A 20847-nucleotide genomic window follows, 5' to 3' on the forward strand; every position below is an offset into this window, starting at 1 on the left:
AATTAATTAAATTAAAATTTGTACAAGAATTGGAAAAATTATCAAAATCCTGATAGAAACAAAGGACTGATTATGTCTCTACTTTACTGTACCCTACCAAAGAATTACTACTCGCTACAAAAACGTCGAGAAATTAATTAAAATTATTAATTCCTTTCCATTTGTCGAAATTTCAAAGACTAATTCGTCGTATATATGTAATAATAATATATATCTTGATCACATGAAATATATATATAATTGTTGAAAATTTCGAATACGAGATCACATGATATGTAAAAATGAATTTAAGGAAACATATATAATAAATTACGAAATGAAATAAAAGTAGGAATGAATTAATCAGGAAATGTTTATTCCATTTTTAACCTATTCTCTTAATTCAATTTTGGTGCATAATATTTTTTAATTATATTAATATTTAAATAAATTGAGTAATATATCAGTTTAAATTAATTCATTAATATACCTAAAAAAGAAATAAAAAATGTATCATAATATGTTCACATAAAATAGAGTAAGTATTACACAGAATAAATTATAAAACTCACATAAAGATACATAAATTTTAGAAATGCCCATAATTAAATATAGAGCAGCACGTGGATGTTGACTCCTTCCCAAGAACTCCGTTTGGGTCACGGCGTCTTAATTACCTTTCATGAACATCAATTTTATTACTTCATCGTATTAAATTAATGTTGATATCTTCATATTCTATATATATCCTTCGTCTTTATAGACTTCATCGCTTGGACCAACAAAATTCATAGGGTAAATTAAAACAAAATTTTCTGAATATGTTATAATTATAAATACATTTTAATTATTGTAAAAATTACAAATATCTCTTAAAATTAATAATCGTTTAGTAAATACTCCCTACAATGGGCTGTCACGAAAAAATATTAATTAGATGATCATTAACTTTAGAAGAATATTTATAAATTTTTAAATAATAACATATATTTATAATTATAACCTAAAAGAGCTATTGTAATTTACCCAAATTTCCTTATCCAAATCTGAGTGATGGTCAAGCTAACTAGTTAGTTACTCTTTCATCAATTTGTCTATATTATTCCAAACACAAATATATTCTTTTTCGAATGTAAAAGTTTAAGTAAAGTAATATACTTGATGTGAGCAAAATGTTGATTGTTCCGATCTAATTTGACTTGGGATCTTTAGACCTGGTCTTTTACAAATACAGGAACTTGCAAAAATTACATTAGGATTTCGATGCTCAAGTCAATAAGCAGTTCAATAAGAATGGCGTAAAGAAGAAAGCGATGTAAAGCAATAGAGCAATAATTGATCGTAAAAGAGTGAGTGTAACGTGCGTATGTATGCTACAAAAAATCACTACCCCATTACCGGAGGGGAGAGGCTTGCTTTATATTCACAGTCCCTGCCGCTTGAAGAAGCATAGCCCCCTTGGGACTCGGGCCGACAGTTATTTTGGATAAATCTCTAGAATTCGGGAGAAACATTGAAGATTATACCTGTTGAGTACTCCTAATCGGATGAGCTTTCTCGCTGGATGTGCCCTAAATTTCTAGGGGATGGTTGGAGTACATCCTAGATCCTTGGGCCCTATCATAGGTTACGAGGCTGTCATGCCTCCAGATGGTGAATAGCCCTTTGCCAATTGCATATGCAGATACCTTAGAGCTCCGATGGGTGTCAAGTCATCCTCCCCTATGGTCTTGTGGGCCTTTGATATAACCTATCCCACCCAAGTGGGAGGCTTCCTCGAGGAGGAGGAGGAGGGACGAGGGGAGAGAGAGGCTCCTCACCAAGGGGCTAGTGAGACGGAGGAGCCGCCAATAGTAGGTAGTAAGGGAGTAAAGGCCATCTATCCCATTCTAGTTAATATGGTGCCTTCATCTTTTAGGAATGCATATGGCCATCGGTTGAAAGAAGACTACGAGACCTTGGAATATTCTGCTATACTTCTCCACCACCCTAATATCCAACCTGAACTTCCTCCTTTCAATTGTCTAAGTTTCTTTACCAACCAATTTCGGGTAAGTCCACATGTTCCTATTTTTCCCTTTTATTTTGATGTTTCTGGTATCTGTGGGGTTCTTCTCGAACCAATTTGCTCCCAACTCTTTTTGTCTTCTTGTTGGTTTTGCAATAGTATTCAATTATAATAGTGTCTCCCCCATACACAAGAACTGTATGCCTGTTTTCAGTTAAAAATAGTCAAAGCCGGGCATTTTCCATTTCCCCCCATCACGGGGTTTATTTCCTTCCTACTCCCAATGCCCCCAAGCATTGGAGAGGAAGGTTTTTTATGTGTTCCATTTGATTGGTTTGTTTCCTCCCACTTCTACCTACTTTCGTGAAAACTAATTAAGTTAATTACACCCCTTAAGATCTTATATTCAGGTGATCCTCACAAGAAGTAATCATATTGTTGTGGTTAATTATGATGCTTAATTACTTAGTTACACCAATAGGAAACTTCACCTTTCATTACCATTCCATGTTTTAAACATGCAAATACATAACCAACATATTAAATTAAATCAAATTAAGGAAAAATTGCATAAAAACTCCCTGTGTTATGAAAACTCGGCAAAAACCTCCCGTGTTATGTTTATATACAAAAAAGACCCTCTGTAATTGTAAATATTTCTTACTTGCCCAATTCCATCTCTGCCAGCTAGTGGAGTTAATTTTTTTCCTAATTTTCCATTATGCCCTTATTACTTATTACTGCAGTAAAAAAAAGGGGGGGTGTGCAGTTTTTCTTCCTTCAAACGCGAAGTTGGAAAAGAGGGGGAGAGACGACGACACGATAGGTTAGGGCTTGTAATTTTGGGTTTAAATCTTGAAAAATTCCCCATTGTTTGTACAAGTTTAGAAGTTTTAACTTTAAAATCGAGTGTTGTGACTGTTGTGAAACTATTGATTGAGACGAAGTAAAAATCGAGGTTCACAGGGTCGGGCACGGTGGGTTCGCGAATTTGGGTTTCCTGCAAAATTCTCCTTTGTTTGCACAAGTACTATTGTACCATACCTCACTAAGTGCTGCTTGATTTTTGTAGATAGAGCAAACTACTGAGCTTTCAAGACGTGAAAGATATACTATTGTACCATACCTCACTAAGTGTTGCTTTATTGTTTGTTGATATTGAATTTGTAAAAATGATTTGAAAGATATCCTTTCTTCGACTCTATGCATCTATTCTCTTGGTAGTATGACATGATATACTTATGTTTTATTTTTGTCTTCTGTATGTGGGAAGTTTTATGACAAATCATAAATTTATTTGTGTGACAAATCATAGGTTAAAAATCGAGTGTCGGTGAGTGTTGTGAAGCTTTTGATTAGGTACCCAAAGTCAAAATCAACAATAAGAATGTTTTTTGATTTTCTACCTAATTTCTTTTTAAATTTTTTGGCTTTTTTTGCTATGCGAGAAGGAATCTAACGATTTTTTTTTTTTTTTTTGTATTTGGCTTTGAAAGAGCTGTTGAACAACATGTTTAGAGGCATAACAGTGTGAAAAAAGTATGTTTTCCTACCTCTTTGATCGAATAGTTATTGAAAATTTGCATCGAATGCTTGGAAAAGTGGATTCTTCCATTGTTGATCCCCATACCCTAACCCCATTTGCCTGAAAAAATGTATGTTATATCTGTTCTTTGTCTTTATTTTCGTGTAAATTATTTGATAGTTGTTTGCTTTGTTGTATTTATATTTATTTAAATATTTGATAGTTGTCTACAACATTTGATAATGTGTTTTTTGGTCCCCACATCCCTTTAATTAATAGTTTTTGTCTTGATAGTTGTCTACAAAGTATGAATTTTGTTGTTTTTATGCTCATTTAATTAACTATTTGCAAAAGGGTTGTGTCCCCACTTGTATGGATTGGTTGCTGAGTTTTTTATTTGTATATTTAACTGCAGAATGGTGTTGGCTGATTATGCTGATTTTAATATATGGCTTGGTAGTGTAATTGAATGGGTGCCTATAGTTGAATATGTAGGTGGTAGTGGAGTATGATTTCCAAATGTGATAAGGAGAGATTGTATTATGGGAACTTACTAGAAATGTATGATAAGGCAGGGGGTAAGGGGCTAAATGTGGTTGTTATTATTGCCTACCTAGACACACTTTAGATAATGGACTTAGGATGTTGAATAGGGATGAGGGTATTAGAGAACTGTTGAGACATGATAAGGGGTTGAGTGTGATTCCTATATATTTTGAAGAAAAATAGGTCCACTAGTAGTTATTGATACTCAGGGTAATATCATTTCTACACAAGAACAAATACCCTTACTCTCTTTTCATGATGATTTTGAGCTCTTAAACCCAGAAGTTGAAATTAATGCCCCTGTTCTTGATGAAACCATAAATGTCCATGAATTTGACTTTGATACCTCTGAACATACAAATAACACAAACTCTCTATACAATTCTGAATCTATACACCATCCCGATAATACTTCACATTTGTTTGAGAATATACAAACTAACATAAGTGAATAGGTTGAGAGGAAACATGGAATTAATGGTGGTGAAGGGGAACATGTTTGTGGTGAAGAGGGTGATGGGGAATAGAGAGTTGAAGGAGGTGAGGGGGAACAGGTTGGTGAAGAGGGGGATGGGAATGGTTCTAGTTCTTAGGGGTCAACAGCATCTGATTGTCCGTCTTGGATGCTGGAATATCTAGAGGGTCCTCTAGATGATATATTTTAAAAAAGACCACCTGACCATGCAAAAAAAAATATTCAGAACAGTAAGAGCATTTGTGAGAGAACAAAAAAAAAAAAAAAAAGAAAAGGGCAGTGGAGTAACAGAGGCAGGAGGATGAGAAGAAATATGGGGGCTGATGGTTGGTTTACTGATGCATCAGAGGGGGATGAGTTAGTTTCACTTAGGGGTTCAGATAACGAGGGACCTAATACCCAGTGTGGAATGAGAGGATAGACTTGGGGAATGAGGATTTAACAGTTGGAATGAAGTTTTCAACTAGAGAAAAATACAGGAAGATGTTGAGGGATTGGAATTTAAAATTCTAACATAATAAGACAAAAGATAACAGCCACTTGCAAGCGTGGATGTGATTGGAGGATCCATGCATCTGAAGTGATGAAAACAGACACATTTAAGATAAAATCAATCAAAGGCAAACACACTTGTGTAGACCTGACTTAAAACAAGCAGACAAACTACAAGTACTTGGATAAGAGGATTGAGAATATCATTCGTGACAATCCTAAAAATACACACATATGGGATATGCCTCAAAACAGGATATAATAAAAGAAGCTGCACCAACCCCCCCATCGAAACTCAAAAGAAACACAAGTATTGTAACTTTATATACTAATATAATACATAATTTTATAGTAATTTCTAACAGTTTTTCTGTCTTTTTTCAACATCCACATGTTCCAACAGATGGAGCTGGAACATCACATGCAGCAGAAATGACACAATCAAGTTAAGGGATTAACCTAAATGAGATATATTTTAAATATGACTTTACACATAAATTATGATAATTTTAACTTAAACATATCTTATGCAGATTCCTACTCCTAATAGTTATAACCAATTTTCACAGTCCGAGCCACTGTTTCCTTCAGAAGAGGTACTTTTCAACAATCTTCAATTTGAACTTTGACAATCTAGAATTGATTTAAACTTATATATATCTTCTGCAGCTTGCACAGTCACAAACTGAACCACTATTTTCCCTTCATGAGGTATGTATGCATGTAAATAATACTTTCATTATGCACTAAATGTTATGGAAATTCATTTCCTATAGATACCACAAGCATCTAAGGTGCCAACATCAACTCAAGCTTAACAATCAAGGACAAATGAGGTAGATTTGTTACAATTTTCATATCTTGAAAAATAAAGGATGCATGGAGTTTTTCAAAGGTTAAGAGGGCCAACTTTTGTGCCACCAAGGTCTACACAATTCACTTCACCATTTGAGGTAAGCAGATTTATAGAACTTGGACTTTGTTTTTATTCACAATAATATTTTACCTGTAAATTAATTAAAATATTATTGGTTTAGATGCCCCCAGAACCTGAACAAAGACCTGCAACTAGCCAACCACCATCCAACAACAATGTGCTAGTGTCTAATGCTCCAAGAAGGAGAAAACAACCAGCCCCGATATCTACATCAGCAAAAATACAAAAAAGATCTGAAGGTTCAAGTACGAGTACCGGTTTTCGGAGAGAGTGTTGTCGATCCAACATGCCAACTTTGACTAATCAGTTGAAATGCCTTTCTGCCTCGTATAGATCAAGCACTGGGTCAAGCTCATCCAATGGGCAGGATGCATCTAGGAAGAAAGATTGAAATGGCCGCAGAATTGTATGCACATCATGCAAGTGTTTTGGTATGAATGGAGGAATTTAAGTCTTTTCTTATGTACCTGCAAAGTCTTCAATTTGTGCAAAATTGACCTACAAAGAGTCTGTTGGTTGTGTTGGCAGCTGCCCCTTCATCAATCTTAATAGCTCACTGACTTGTTTCATAGCCTTACCAAGCTCACTTGGACTTGTTCCCCCATTCTTGCCTTCTCCAACGGTTGCACTGAAGCCCTTTGCTGGTCCTTCATCTTCGTTTTGTATCCTTCAAAGTTCTATACCAGTCAGTATGCCATATATTTTGAAGTAGGTGACTTTGTTGTGGCCTGATTTTCCACAATTGGAGCATGTAAGTGATCTCTTGTCCGTTGGTACTCTACCTTTATAGCCACCTCTGTTTGTATTCTGCAAGTCTGACCTCTGTCCCAAAGCTATTCTGCTATCATTCCATTTAGTATGCAAAGCGATGTTGTCATTGTAGTCGTTTGTCTTCATATTTATCAACCTCTGTCTCTCAACTCGAAGGACCATGGTATATGCCTTGTTAATGCTTGGAAATGGATCTATAACTAGTATCTGATCTCTTATGTCGCCGTAGCTATCATATAATCCCACAAAGAATTGTATAAGCTTAGTAAAGTTGTCCTCTTCAGCTGTGATTTTTGTAAATCCACATGTGCACAAAACCACTCTTACAATTATTTCACTTTCATCCCCCCGCCCCCGCCCACCGCCAAAGCTAAACTAATTATTTATAAAATTGCAAATTCTAATAGTTAACTTAATGGCTTTTTCAGATATTATTACACTATGAAGACTTTATCATACAAAATGCTATAACATCTTATAAGCTCTAACCTCTTATTTATTCAAATACTTTAAAAACTTATTTCTAGTTAAAATAAAATTCAATATCTTTAAGTTCTACAAATATTTTATAAGACGTAGGAACTTAGAAGATATTTCAAATAAATTTACCTAAACACCCTTTAAGTCATTCTGCAATTTGTTTGGACGGCAAAAATGCATGAGACACATATACTATGTTTGTTTTTATTTTCATACCCAATATTTGTCATCATACAAAAACATCTTATCTGGTTGTTTTTAACTGTTTTAGCATAAATATATACATATATATACACACACACATATATATAAATATATATAAAAAAAATATGATTTGACAATGAGCAGTTTTTTGTCTCCCAAAACAAAACATTAAACATATAATACTTATTTTAGATTATCTCTAAAAACAAACCCAAATATACTTACTATCTCTAACACATACTTATTTATTTTTATTTTTCTCTCTCTACCTGCATAAAACACAACAAAACACTCCGAAAACTGTGATAAAGTGTTCACATGAAGAATCATTCAAGGAATTTTCCCAGACAAGGTGTCACGGGCTGCCCATTCACTAGGCCCCGTGACGCGCACTTCGGCCACTCAACCGTTCTACATGGCCGACCACTCAGCCTTCATCGACAGACGCTGGACAACCAACTAGTCTTAGAGTCCTAGGTGTAGGCCTTTTATTGCTTTGTTACTGCTTTGTTATTTGCTTTATGTTGTTTAGATTCCTCAAGGGGACGTTACGCCTCTTGAGTTGCAAATTTCAGCTTTTCTAGTGTCTAGTGTAGACGATAGGATTTATTTTTTTAAGCCTATTATAGGGGGGAATGAGTTCAAGAAGCTTGGTTTAGTGACGTGTTGGAGTCCCCCTCAAGGCGAACCCCTTGCTCTAGCATCGTTGATCATTGTATACGCATTTCCAGTTCAATGCAATTTGGTTTTCTGAATCCGCGTGCGCAATTTACTGTTTTGTGATTTGTTCCTCCCGACTCTGATATATTCGGCGCGCTGCATTAGTGCCGAGCGGAGGTATTGGCGGACGTAGTCAGCGGACTACTAGCCATACGACGCGCTGTGTGATAGGCGCCTCGTGAGAGGTGGTATCAGAGCCTCGTTGCCGATATGGCTCCGAGGCGCACCGCTACTGCTGCGAAGGCATCGGGGCAAGATCCGGAAAGCCCGCGACATGCCGCAACTTCATCCAGCGAGAGAGCTGAGAACCCGGAGGACGGACACTCCCGGTTGGTGGAATTGGAGACGAAGGTCTCTTCCCTAGAATCTGAGATCACGGTGCTGAATTCGGAGTTGGACGAATGTCGGCAGGTGATTCAGGAGATGGCTGGCGTCTTCGGAAACGACAGCATTGCCGATATGCGGCGTGACATGGAGCAGATGTCCATTCAGATTGGATTGCTCCAGCGTGCAGTGGGTAGCACGCCTATGGTTGCTCACGACCCCGGTGCTAGGCTTCGAATACCAGAACCGAAGGCCTATAGCGGTGAGCGTGATGCGAAGGAGGTCGAGAACTTCCTCTTCGATATGGAACAGTACTTCCTTGCGGTAGACGTGCGGGACGAGGCAAGGAAGGTTGCGACTGCGGCCATGTACCTGACTGGTGACGCAAAGCTGTGGTGGCGGACCAAGTTTGTGGAAATCCAGGCTCATCAAATACAGCTCGACACGTGGGCTCTTCTACGGGAGGTGATCAGAGAGCAGTTCTTCCCCGAGAATGTGGAGTACAATGCCAGGAGGGCATTGCGAAAGCTTGAACATACAGGTTCCGTGCGGGAATATGTCAAAGCTTTCTCAGCGCTGATGCTGAACATCCGAGACATGTCGGAGGTAGACAAGCTGTTCACTTTCATGGAAGGCTTGAAACAGTGGGCGAGAAACGAGTTGCAGAGGCAACGAGTGACTGATTTGAGTTCGACTATCATCGCGGCCGAACGCCTGGCCGATTTCAACCTAGAGACTCAGAAGGATAGGCAGGCGACGCCTAGTCCTGAGCGGGATAAGTCGAATGGGACGAGATGGTTCAGGAATAACTTCAACAGAGGTGGGGGAGACCAGAGGCCCCATGCTCAGAATGGTTCACAGGGCGGTTCGGACAGGAACAGGCCCCAGGAGAACAGGCAGGGAGCACCCGAGAGGAGGAGAGGGTGTTTGATCTGCGATGGTCCGCATATGTATCGGGATTGCCCGAAGAGACAGGTGTTGAATGCATTGGCAACGACCTTTACCGACAAGGCGTCGTCCTCAAAGAGTGTGGAGCCACAAGCAGAGGCAGGTGGTGAGAATGACACGGAGGAGGATGAGGACAACTTGGGGGCCGTGAACCAATGGTGCAACACATTCTCTACGGTGGCGGCGAAGAGAGTTGTGCCACCCCTTGCGAAAAAGACCGTCCCGGCTCTTACTGTGGAGCAGCCGGAGAAGAAAGAAGAAGATGTTCAGCCCCGGATTCCTAGAAAGAAAGGGTTGATGTTCGTGGATGTGAAGATTCATGGCAAGCCGATTCGAGCCATGATCGACACTGGAGCCTCTCACAACTACCTTGCGAGCGCCAAAGTGGAGAGACTCGGGTTCGTGTTGGAGAAAGGAGTTGGGCGTGTGAAGGCGATCAACTCGGCTGCACAACCCATTGCCGGTGTAGCCAAGTCTGTGCTGATTAAGGTTGGTGCTTATGAGGGCAAGACTAATCTTTCTGTTGTGGCAATGGACAACTTCAAACTTATCCTTGGGCTTGAATTTCTACGAGATACACGCACTGCTGTCTTACCTCATGCCGACTCGCTGATGATGTTGGGGGCGAAGCCGTGTGTCATTCCTACCTTGGCCGGACGTACTGGAGAGAAGAACTTGTCGGCCATGCAGTTTGAGAAGGGGCGCAAGCAGGATGAGATCTCCTACTTGGGTACCCTTTGTTTTGAGGAGATGGAAGAGGTGTCAGGGCCCACCCCGGGCGGTAGTAAGAAGCTGTTGGGGGAGTTTGAAGACGTGATGCCAGACGAGCTGCCTCAGAAGCTACCTCCGAAGAGGGCAGTGGATCACGAGATCGAGTTGGTGCCTGGCACGAAACCGCCCGCTAGGGCACCGTACAGAATGCCGCAACCTAAGCTTGTGGAGCTTAGGAAGCAGTCAGCAGACGCCTTGAGCCGCAGGGCGGACTTGGCGAACTTGGAGTCGATAGCAGCGCTCTCTTCTAGTGCGGCTGCTATCTCTACGAAGGATCAGGTGCGGGAGTTACTACCGAGAGATCCCGCGGCGCAACGCCTGATTCGGCTTGTCGAGCAGGGCAAGGCTCGACACTTTTGGATCGAGGATGGATTGCTGATGACCAAGGGAAACCGCGTATACGTTCCGAGAGGCGGGGACCTACGGAAATCACTTCTTTCCGAATGCCACGACACACTTTGGACGGGACACCAAGGACAGGAGCGCACAGTTACTTCAGTGCGGAGGGCCTATCATTGGCCACAGATGCGGGACGATGTCGAGACGCATGTCCGCACTTGTTTGACTTGTCAGCAGGACAAGGCAGACCATCAGAAGAAGGCCGGTCTGCTACAACCACTTCCCATCCCAAAGCGTCCATGGGAGAGCGTCTCCATGGATTACATCTCTGGATTGCCTAAGGTCGAGAACTTAGGCTCTATCATCGTCGTGGTAGATCATTTTTCAAAATATGCTACATTTATCGCAGCACCCAAGCACGTTACCGCAGAAGGGACAGCTCAGCTCTTCTTCAAACACATCGTCAAGTATTGGGGACTGCCAAAAGATATTGTCAGTGATCGTGACTCCCGATTCACTGGCGTCTTCCGGACCGAGTTGTTCAAACTTCTCGGGTCCACACGTTCCATGAGCTCGAGCTATCATCCACAGTCCGATGGTCAGACAGAACGCTTTAATTCTACGGTGCAGGACTACCTTCGGCACTTTGTGCGAGGTACGCAGAAGGATTGGGTGAAGCTCTTGGATGTCGCTCAGCTATATTTCAATGCTCAAAAGAGCTCTTCCACCACCAACAAGAGCGCTTTTGAGATCGTTACTGGGCAGCAGCCGCTCCTTCCTCACACTCTTGACATTCCCCAAAGTGTGAGATCCCCTCTTACTCGAAGTTTCTCCCAGGAGTGGAAGAAGAATGTTGATATCGTTAGAAGTTGCCTGGAGACAGCTCAGAAGCGGATGAAGAAGTATGCAGATCAGAATCGCCGCTTCATTGAGTTCAATGCGGGAGACCTGGTGCTGGTGAAGGTCCCGAATCCGAAATTGTCAAAGTCATCAAGGTGGAGAGATCCTCGGTTGATGCAGAAATATGTTGGTCCTTTGCCTGTCCTTAGGCGTATTGGGACGGTGGTGTACAAGGTGGAGTTGCCGCCGTGGTGGAAGATCCACAATGTTTTCCATGTCAGCCAATTGAAGAAGTATTCAGCAGACAAGGAAGACGATACCCGCAATCAACCCAGCCGCCCACAACTCGAATTGAAGAAGACGAGGGAGAAGGTGGCTGAAGCAATCCTAGATCACCGAGTGACGAGTACCGCGAAGAAATACCACACAGAGTACTTGGTGAAATGGAGGGGATGCAGCAGCGAGGAGAACACTTGGGAGCGAGTGACAAACCTAAAGGCGTTTCTACCTCTTGTCGAAGCGTACCATGCTTCCGTAGCGCCAGGGACGTTGCTATCTCAGGTGGGGGAGAATGTCACGGGCTGCCCATTCACTAGGCCCCGTGACGCGCACTTCGGCCACTCAACCGTTCTACATGGCCGACCACTCAGCCTTCATCGACAGACGCTGGACAACCAACTAGTCTTAGAGTCCTAGGTGTAGGCCTTTTATTGCTTTGTTACTGCTTTGTTATTTGCTTTATGTTGTTTAGATTCCTCAAGGGGACGTTACGCCTCTTGAGTTGCAAATTTCAGCTTTTCTAGTGTCTAGTGTAGACGATAGGATTTATTTTTTTAAGCCTATTATAGGGGGGAATGAGTTCAAGAAGCTTGGTTTAGTGACGTGTTGGAGTCCCCCTCAAGGCGAACCCCTTGCTTTAGCATCGTTGATCATTGTATACGCATTTCCAGTTCAATGCAATTTGGTTTTCTGAATCCGCGTGCGCAATTTACTGTTTTGTGATTTGTTCCTCCCGACTCTGATATATTCGGCGCGCTGCATTAGTGCCGAGTGGAGGTATTGGCGGACGTAGTCAGCGGACTACTAGCCACACGACGCGCTGTGTGATAGGCGCCTCGTGAGACAAGGTCAGTCATTGCACAATTTTGCTTCACGTAATCTTTGTCTTGCCAATTATGTGAATATGAATAGGAAAGGAGTAATCACCTTTTCCTCTATTGTCCTTTTGCTACTCAATTTTGATGGATATCAAAGCTGAGGATTAAAATTAGGGATAATTACATTCTTTTTTCTTGAGGTTCAGTGTAATTAAATATAAACTTTTTGTAGTTTAAAAAATTACATTCAACATTCTTAAAGTCTGCTTCCAACTTTCATCTAACAAATAAGTTCCTCGTCAGTCAAAATTCATCGAATTTGATGATATTAACAAAAAATCAAAAAAAAATCTATATTTACCCTCATTAACTTATTACTGACTTATTGCAGGTGAAATAAATTCTTTTTATGACCAAATTACCCCTCATGCATGTGAGGAGGTATATTTTCATCGTTATAAGAGTAATTTAGTCCGAAAAATATTATTTGACCAACAATAGTCTGTAATAAGTCAATTGAGGGTAAATATCAATTTTCATTCAGCTTTTTTTTTTTTTTTTTGTTAATATAAGCCAATTCATTAAATTTTGAGGAATGAAGGAACTTATTTGTTAGATAGAAGCAAACCTCAGGGGGTGCTAAAAGTAATTTCCCAAACCATAAGGAATTTACGTATAATTACACCGAATCTCATCTCAAGAGAGGGGAGTGTAATTATCCCTTAAAATTAATCACATTGGAAACCTTCAAGCGCCTCAAGGATTGAACAAATTTTGGATAAGAAAAACAGAATGCGAAGAATCTCTCCTCTTTGTTGTCATTTATCTTTGAAGCAATTTGGTTTGCCAAAATTTAGCTCTCCATGAAAACCAAATTTTGATTCCTCAAGTTGCAGAGCACCTTGAAGCTCAACTTCATAATACATTGGTTTCTCAGTCCCAATCAACCACATCTTCGTTCCAAAAGCCATTCCCAGATTCAAAGAAAATGGAGAAAATCATTTTTCAGACAGACTCCTTTCCGGCCGTTCAGACGATTTTGGGACCAGTTGAAATGTCGAATTGGGCAGCTAGAAATGCATTCAAAAACTAAGGAATCGTTCAGTGCTTATATACAAATAAAATTGTGAGCTTAATATTCATTGTAGCTAATAGGTGATATATTGACCTCTAATATATATTTTTACACATACAACACGTGTGATACGTTCTGATCTACTCAAAATAACGATAAAATGCAATTATTTTTCAATTATAAACAGGTTTTATCACATGAATGAAGCAAGGGCAAATTATATCTAAATTAGTTTAAATTTTAATAACCAGATTGCACTAAACACTGGCCGAAACCTTAGATTAGGTGGTTTAGATGAGGTAAACATTTTATAAAATACTTAAAAGTTTATCAAAAAATATAATCAAATGTTCGTATAGTGAACTTATAAGTTGTAAACATAAACAGCTAAAAGCTCAAATATCCTTATGAAAATCACCTTATTTTTAAAATCTGAACAAATTAATTAAAATTCCTTCAAATAATTACAAATTTTGTCATCAATAACACTTATAAACTCCTAATCTTAAAGGTAAATTGTACTTTTCTTTCCGAACTATGTCCATCTTTACACTTTACAATTAATTTTTTTTTTTATTGATCAACTTACTATCTCAACTTTGCAAAATTAACATTTTGCCATATATGATCATTGTTTTATTAGTTTTTCTATCGGAAAAACATCACATATTGTGCATATGTGAAAAATATCACATCACATAACCCTTAAATCACACATGTGCTCTAAATGTGATGTTTTCCTACCAAAAACAACTTGATTGAAAAACAATTATAAATGGCAAGGCGCAAAATTTCATAAGTGGTAAATTAACACAAAAAAATTTAAATATCAAAATATAAAAACAATCATAATTCAAAAGTCAAAATATAATTAACCATAATCTTAATTATCCAAATGCTTAAATGACTTCTATTGGAAATAAAATTTAACAACTTGTAAGCTCCAAAAATATCTTATAAGATGTAAACTTAGCTTAACACCCTCATAGTTTCCACAGCGCAACGGTACCGTAGGAATTCAGTTTGAGCCCATAACAAACACATATCGGCAAGTGCGCAAAAGGAAAGCTTCTACCAGTGTACTAGAGACCATATATGTGCACAATTGATACATATCACAACTAGAATTAAGTTAAGCAATATCCAGCTGATCTTTGTCAAACAATGCAGACACACCCCCACTACAACTCTACTGAGCATGTAATACTAATTAAACTTTATTACCTCAAGTGTCAACCCCACAATAATATTAAAACTGCAGACGACATCCAAACATGTCACTGGGGCAAGCAAAAGTGTGCAAATGTACGATATACCGCACCTCGGAAAAAGAAGGCACAGAAGATTAACAAATATAACCACAACGGGCTGCAAGGGAACACACACGACTTTACAAGTGCCTGTTATCAGTAAAAATATCTAAGAAGATGTCCCGTTGCTCTCACTGCAGCTGGTAAGAACCTAATTCTGTATGGTGTTGTTTAGCTTCAGACAAAGGCAGAGAAATGAAGGAGAGAGAAAGGACATGCCTCAGTCCACTGGAAAGCTAACAAACTTCAAAAGAGCCCTGCCAGAAATGTCCAAGGGAATTACACTTGTGTATATATTCCCGTTTCCATTACTAATTGATCACCCCAAAATCATGGGAGGATCTTCTTCCGCCTGCGAGGAGTCTCTCTTTTCACAAACATCTTTTCGAACTCATTTAGAGGCCTGGTGGAACCATCTGCTTCACTGATAAACTTCCAGCCACCTCCATTACCACGCTTGCCTCTGGGACCTAGTTTCTCCACCATAAAATTCCAACCTTCAGATGGACGCCTCCTGCTGTATTTGTGGCATTTCACCTTCTTTGCCATCTAAAAGACAGAATGATAGGGTCACATAGCGCACAAAAAGCAACTAAGCATAAGCCTGAACATGAATTAAGTAATCGTTATAACCAACTGAATGTTCACCTTCATTTTGTTGAAATTCATCCGCTGGACAAATTCTTGGTACAACATTTCGTCCTCTTTCATAGAGATCTCATAGTGCACCTCATCTGGGTCACGAGTAGTGCCATCCCAGCCCTCAGGCATGACCTTGAAATCTGGTTTATATGGCAGAGACGCAACATGGAATTCCCTATCATGGGAGATGAAAAACCTGCATGTGGCAGAAGTTAATTTGGAAATACAAAGAATAGCATCCTTCAGCACATTAGAAATAAAATGCTGGACTTGCAACAGAATCAAATAGAAGTTTGAAGTGATGTGACCAGACAGAGCAAGAACAACCGAAGCCAATATCTCCAGGAAGTCACAGTTAAAATCACCAAAATAACTTTAGCCTGACTAAAAGAAAAACACTCTTTCACCTTAGTGAATCCTATATTTATTGGGGATAAATGATGCTCTGTAATCAGAAAATTAGTGACTGGTATTTTGGAGGTATGTGAAAGATATATGTCTTTAATATATCAAGCTAGCAAAGGAAATGAAAGAATTATATTAGCAGATGAATTAAATCCAATTTTTATAAGAAAATATGTATCAGGGATAATCCAATGTCAATTTCATGTTATATTACTTTCCATTTCATGTGTGCAAGAGATGTTTGGGACAAATGGAAAGTGAGTAGAAGGGGAAGGTGGGAGGCTGCATTTGCATGAAATAAGACAGCAAAAACGCAGGGTACCTACTTCACAATCCATCAAGTGTCAAATACAGTGAACTAACACTTCTGATATAAATGCAAAGGCAAGAAACTTGTGAGCCCTAAAATTCCTGAAATTTGTAATATTTAGTCTTGTACTGTTTTATTCTCTAACCATTGAAAGGAATAACAATCCAACTTTTTGCTTCATCAATTTAATACAAAATTAAAAAGAAAATTGTTCAGTTGAGTACTGTTTTATATAAATGGTTATTCTTCATGTCTTTTGCCAAAACATTTCAGTGAAACTTCAATTAAAGAGCACAAACAGAATACATATATATATGTGTGTGTGGATGTTGAAGTCAAAAGATTATACATATTGCATCTAATGAATGCTCAAAGTAGAAAAAACAAATGAAAATGCATAAGTGTTGATAACTTTGATGTTTTTAACCAGTGACAATATATTAGACATGTATAACTAGTGTACAATATAAAATTGTATACCACATAAATGACAACACTGTGAGTGTACCTTACTAATGCACATTGTAATTGAATGCCAAAGGCAATTATTTGGTAACATCGCCTTGAAGATTCAAGCATTTTCACATGTTTTATTACCTCAAGAAATGCAGAAAATCAAATCTACCAGAACTGTTTAGTCATCTGGCCTTTAGGAGTATCTAGTACCTTTATTTGTGGTCCTTTAGATTAATTTTTATTAAATACAACTTCAGAAGAAAAATACAGTATGAAACCCATTTACCTCACAATTGCTCATTGAAACCATTTTTCTTTATAAATTAGCATGAGACTTCAGTAAAAAAGTGCGAATTGTTATACAGTTCCAAATTATGGAGTAAAATGAGAGTGTAAAATTGTATAATTTCAAGAGTTCGAGGACTATAAAGACTTCTGCCCCCGTTTAAATTCTTCTTAATTAAAATGTATGATCTGCATTCAGAATCATCCCAGTTTTCAAAGTCAACAATTATCACCAAACTCCTGCAGATAAATATTCATCCCAAGTTAGTGCATGATGGACAAAAACAGTGTGAGCAGAATCAAGTAACTAACTAGTCAGATCTTCCCAGACCCAGGAAAAAGGAAAGTATCTACCATGTGTGCCGTGAGACCTACTTAATTATGTGGTCTTGGACTTTGTGGTAATGCACTACACCACCCTTGGTTTTTTCCAAAACATCATAACCACAAGATATAGCATCTCAGTATTCCAGGTCGGCAACAATAGAGCTATATGAAGAGTCCTTAGAATCTTAAGCTAACAATTGCAAAACAAACAGGAAAAAGCAACCCAGAATAAAATAATCTAAGAAAGAAAGGCAAATACAACAAGACATTCAAACTCCATAGGCCAATCCATCGGTATCTCCTAGTCACTAGACATGAATTTTTAATTTAATTGACAAAGGTTCTTCCCTGCTAAAAAGAAAAAGAACATGTTAAATCCAGTAAAAACACTAGGTATGTACATGTAGAGCAATTATAAGTTAACATGCAAAAATCCTTGAACTTTTAATATTCAAAATTCAAAACTAAACAGAGTATATTTCACTGAAAACAAGACCATTGAAATCTTAATCCACGATCGAAGAAGACAGTGGATAGGAAATAATCAGAATCAGGTAGAAGTCAAAATTCAAAAGCAAGCACAATACACAACTTCACCAACACAAAATACTTAAATGAGACGGGCTTTCCAGTGGGAAACACAATACCACCTTTAACAATCATGACAGGAGGAATAAGAAAGAAGTTCCATTGATATGGGAATCGTGAAATATAGTTTGACAAATTATGACAGGACAATACATACCCAAGATCAGTACATTTCTGTTTACGTGAGAATTGTTTACAGCTACAAATCATCGGTTGCACTAAAACTTCGAATGCTTACAAATAAATTATGCATTTACAAGTGGAACTTAAGATAATTCAATCCCGTTATTTCTCATGTACACACAGAAATCAGACCAAGCTCCACTTTCTAATCATTATATTATTTCTTTGTTCTAGAGCATAGCTTATGACAGCACCCAATATAGCATACATCAAAGATATGCACGATAAAGGAACACATGTATGTGAGCAACCACAATGGTAATACAAGTAGAACTGCCACCCTCTTGCATAGTACGTAAAATTTTAAATAGAATCAAAATAATGAAACCAATCGATCAAACTATACATACATTTAATAATATTATCAAAATATATATACACACACACATTATATATATATACAGAATAATTCCACACCACATCGATAAGTACAAAATCAAAAGCACAAGATTCATGAAAACGGTTTGCGGATAAGTTATGTTCACTTACTCAGGACAAGTATCAAGCAACAACTCAACTGAATCATCCAATGGATGCCCAAGCTTCTTCTCCTCCTCTTCTTCAAGTTCCTTCAGCCACAAAATTGCATGCACCCTCTGCCTCATGATCCTATATTCTTTTGCCAACCTCTCCACAGTGTACACCTCTGGATTCTCCTTGTGCTTTTTGTACATCTCTGCCTTCTCTGAATCCTTCAAGTATGAGCCCCTGGCACCAGGCTCCCTTGCCTTCATTAACAATTTTTCAAGAATATTACATTACACCAACGGGTTTTGTTTTCTAAAACTGAATTACCCATTCCAATAAATACCACCAAAACTATGGGAACGGAAAAATGCACATGCATTCATATATGTACATATGCAATGTCCTACCATGTGAATACTCTCATACTGCAGGGAACTTCTAAACTTCACTTCCAAGGAAATACAGAGCCCTTTATTACTCATTTACCCAGTCACACTCTGTAAATATAGAAGACACTTAAACCAAATAAGAGCACACATTCTATATCCCCAATTTTTTTCGTATAAATGACCATGAAAACAAAGATCACAAATCACTACGAAATCTTAAGAGCTCATCTTGTTCAAAATTTACTTGATAAACTTACCAAACAAAAACACAAACGCAGACAACAAATGCGCATGTAATAATATAGTTGAATTTTGCATCGTTGTTCAAGCATCAAATTACAAATAACAAAAACAAAATTCAAAAAAAAAAAAAAGTTAAAAATGAAAAACTTTTACCTGTTTCATCAACACGGTTATTTCATCCATTCTATCATCCCAGCCATCTACAAACGCCTTACTCATACGGTTCGCGGCCTCTAATTCCCTCACTTTTGACATCTCCTGGTCCGTCCACCTTGCATCCGAATACCACTTACGCCCCTGGGACTGACCCCGACTGCCCGCACTGCGCTGACTCTGGCCCGAATCCGAAGTCACCTGCTGCCCGATTACTTCACCGTCGAAGTGCTCCTTCGTCAGGCCAGTGGACCAAGACGAAGCTCCCGCATCCCAGCCTAATGGGTCGGGGCCCGACGATCCGGTTCCACCGAAATGGGCCGCCCAATCCGGCTCTTTTTCACCGCTTTCATCTTGAGTAGAAAACGGTTTTTGGAAAGCGAGGAAAGGACTGAGGTTGTGGAACTGCCCGGTCTTACCGTTGGGCTTGATGGAGAGCTGCGTTAATGTGCGAAGAAGGGCTCGCATTTTCTCTGAAGAGTAGACGGGAACGCGCTGGAGGCTTGTTTCAGGGTTTCTTGAGAAATGACGGTATCAGAGTGATGTTTTAGGGTCAGTTTCGGCTCTTTCGAGGTACAACTCCGCTGCGCCAGAGTACATTGCTGATTGGCACAACAGAAGGGAAATACACATTAACCTTGGAAAAACACTAGGAATTACATTCTTCTCTCATCATATTTCTTATAATTACACATTAATTTGATATAATTTGTAGTAATTCTAAAATTTAATTCTGTTTAATAAATAAATTATTTTATTAATCAAAATTCATCGAATTTGATAATATTAACAAAAAAAATCAGATAAATACCTAAATCATTCCATTCCTGCTTCTATTCCATTCCTAAATTATTCTATTCCTCCCAAATTTATTTTTACATATCAATCATGGCCTAATAATTTTTGGCGCATCAAGTCATTTTTATTTTTTATTTTTGAGGAAAAGACGAAAATATTATCACATTTGATATGCTTGGAAAATAGGACTCCATCTCTAGCCGGCATTCTTGTATGATTAAACTTCAAGATCTCAATTTTCACTCTCTAGAACCCTACATAATGTTTGGTTTTGTTTTTAATTTGTTTTGGAGTGTTTTATGAAGATAGAGAGAGAAAAAAAAGATAAATAAAAATAAGTTAGAGATAGTGTGTATGTTTGGATTTGTTTTTGGAGATAATATAAAATAAGTATGGTATGTTTGATGTTGGGTAGTGGGGAGACAAAAAGTACTGTTCATTGTCAATCATATCTCTTTTATATATATTTATATATATATATATGTGTAAAAATATATATAATTTATTTAGTTGTGAGCGATTAAAATAAATATTATTTTTTAATTAATTATATTTTTTGGACAAAAAGTAATTAAAACTGTTTTAAAATAATAAAAAATATATCCAAAACTTACAAAACCAAACAAGATAAACATACACTATATTTTGGCCCATCTCAAAGATGGGCCAAAATTGAAACCAAACATACTAAATTCCCAAATTGTTTCACTTTATTTATACTAAACATATATATAAATTATTTACACTTACAAACCATGA

The 20847-nt window shown here is 38.3% G+C and overlaps 2 protein-coding genes and 1 long non-coding RNA gene across 3 annotated transcripts; 2 read left to right on the plus strand and 1 right to left on the minus strand.

Moving 5' to 3' along the window:
- The first annotated feature begins 1218 nt into the window (after nt 1–1218).
- Nucleotides 1219–6751, plus strand: LOC148787907 (uncharacterized). The gene is made up of 6 exons (XR_016066147.1): nt 1219–2030; nt 5429–5470; nt 5559–5621; nt 5695–5736; nt 5900–5978; nt 6063–6751. It is a non-coding gene; the product is annotated as an uncharacterized LOC148787907 (long non-coding RNA).
- Nucleotides 6752–8347: 1596 nt separating this feature from the next.
- LOC148787908 (uncharacterized) lies at nt 8348–14640 on the plus strand. The gene is made up of 2 exons (XM_088881437.1): nt 8348–11797; nt 14521–14640. The coding sequence occupies exons 1-2, from the start codon at nt 8348–8350 to the stop codon at nt 14638–14640; spliced, it is 3570 nt and encodes a 1189-aa protein (XP_088737563.1).
- An 84-nt stretch (nt 14641–14724) lies between these two features.
- Nucleotides 14725–19895, minus strand: GCD1 (ribosomal protein L20). The gene is made up of 4 exons (XM_011082412.3): nt 19291–19895; nt 18527–18765; nt 15490–15679; nt 14725–15390 (listed from the first exon to the last, which is right to left on the minus strand). The coding sequence occupies exons 1-4, from the start codon at nt 19756–19758 to the stop codon at nt 15172–15174; spliced, it is 1116 nt and encodes a 371-aa protein (XP_011080714.1). The 5' UTR covers nt 19759–19895; the 3' UTR covers nt 14725–15171.
- Between the last annotated feature and the right edge of the window lie 952 nt (nt 19896–20847).

The sequence above is a fragment of the Sesamum indicum genome, linkage group LG6 (assembly GCF_026168435.1).
Source record: "Sesamum indicum cultivar Baizhima isolate 11 linkage group LG6, ASM2616843v1, whole genome shotgun sequence".
Taxonomy (NCBI): Eukaryota; Viridiplantae; Streptophyta; class Magnoliopsida; order Lamiales; family Pedaliaceae; genus Sesamum; species Sesamum indicum.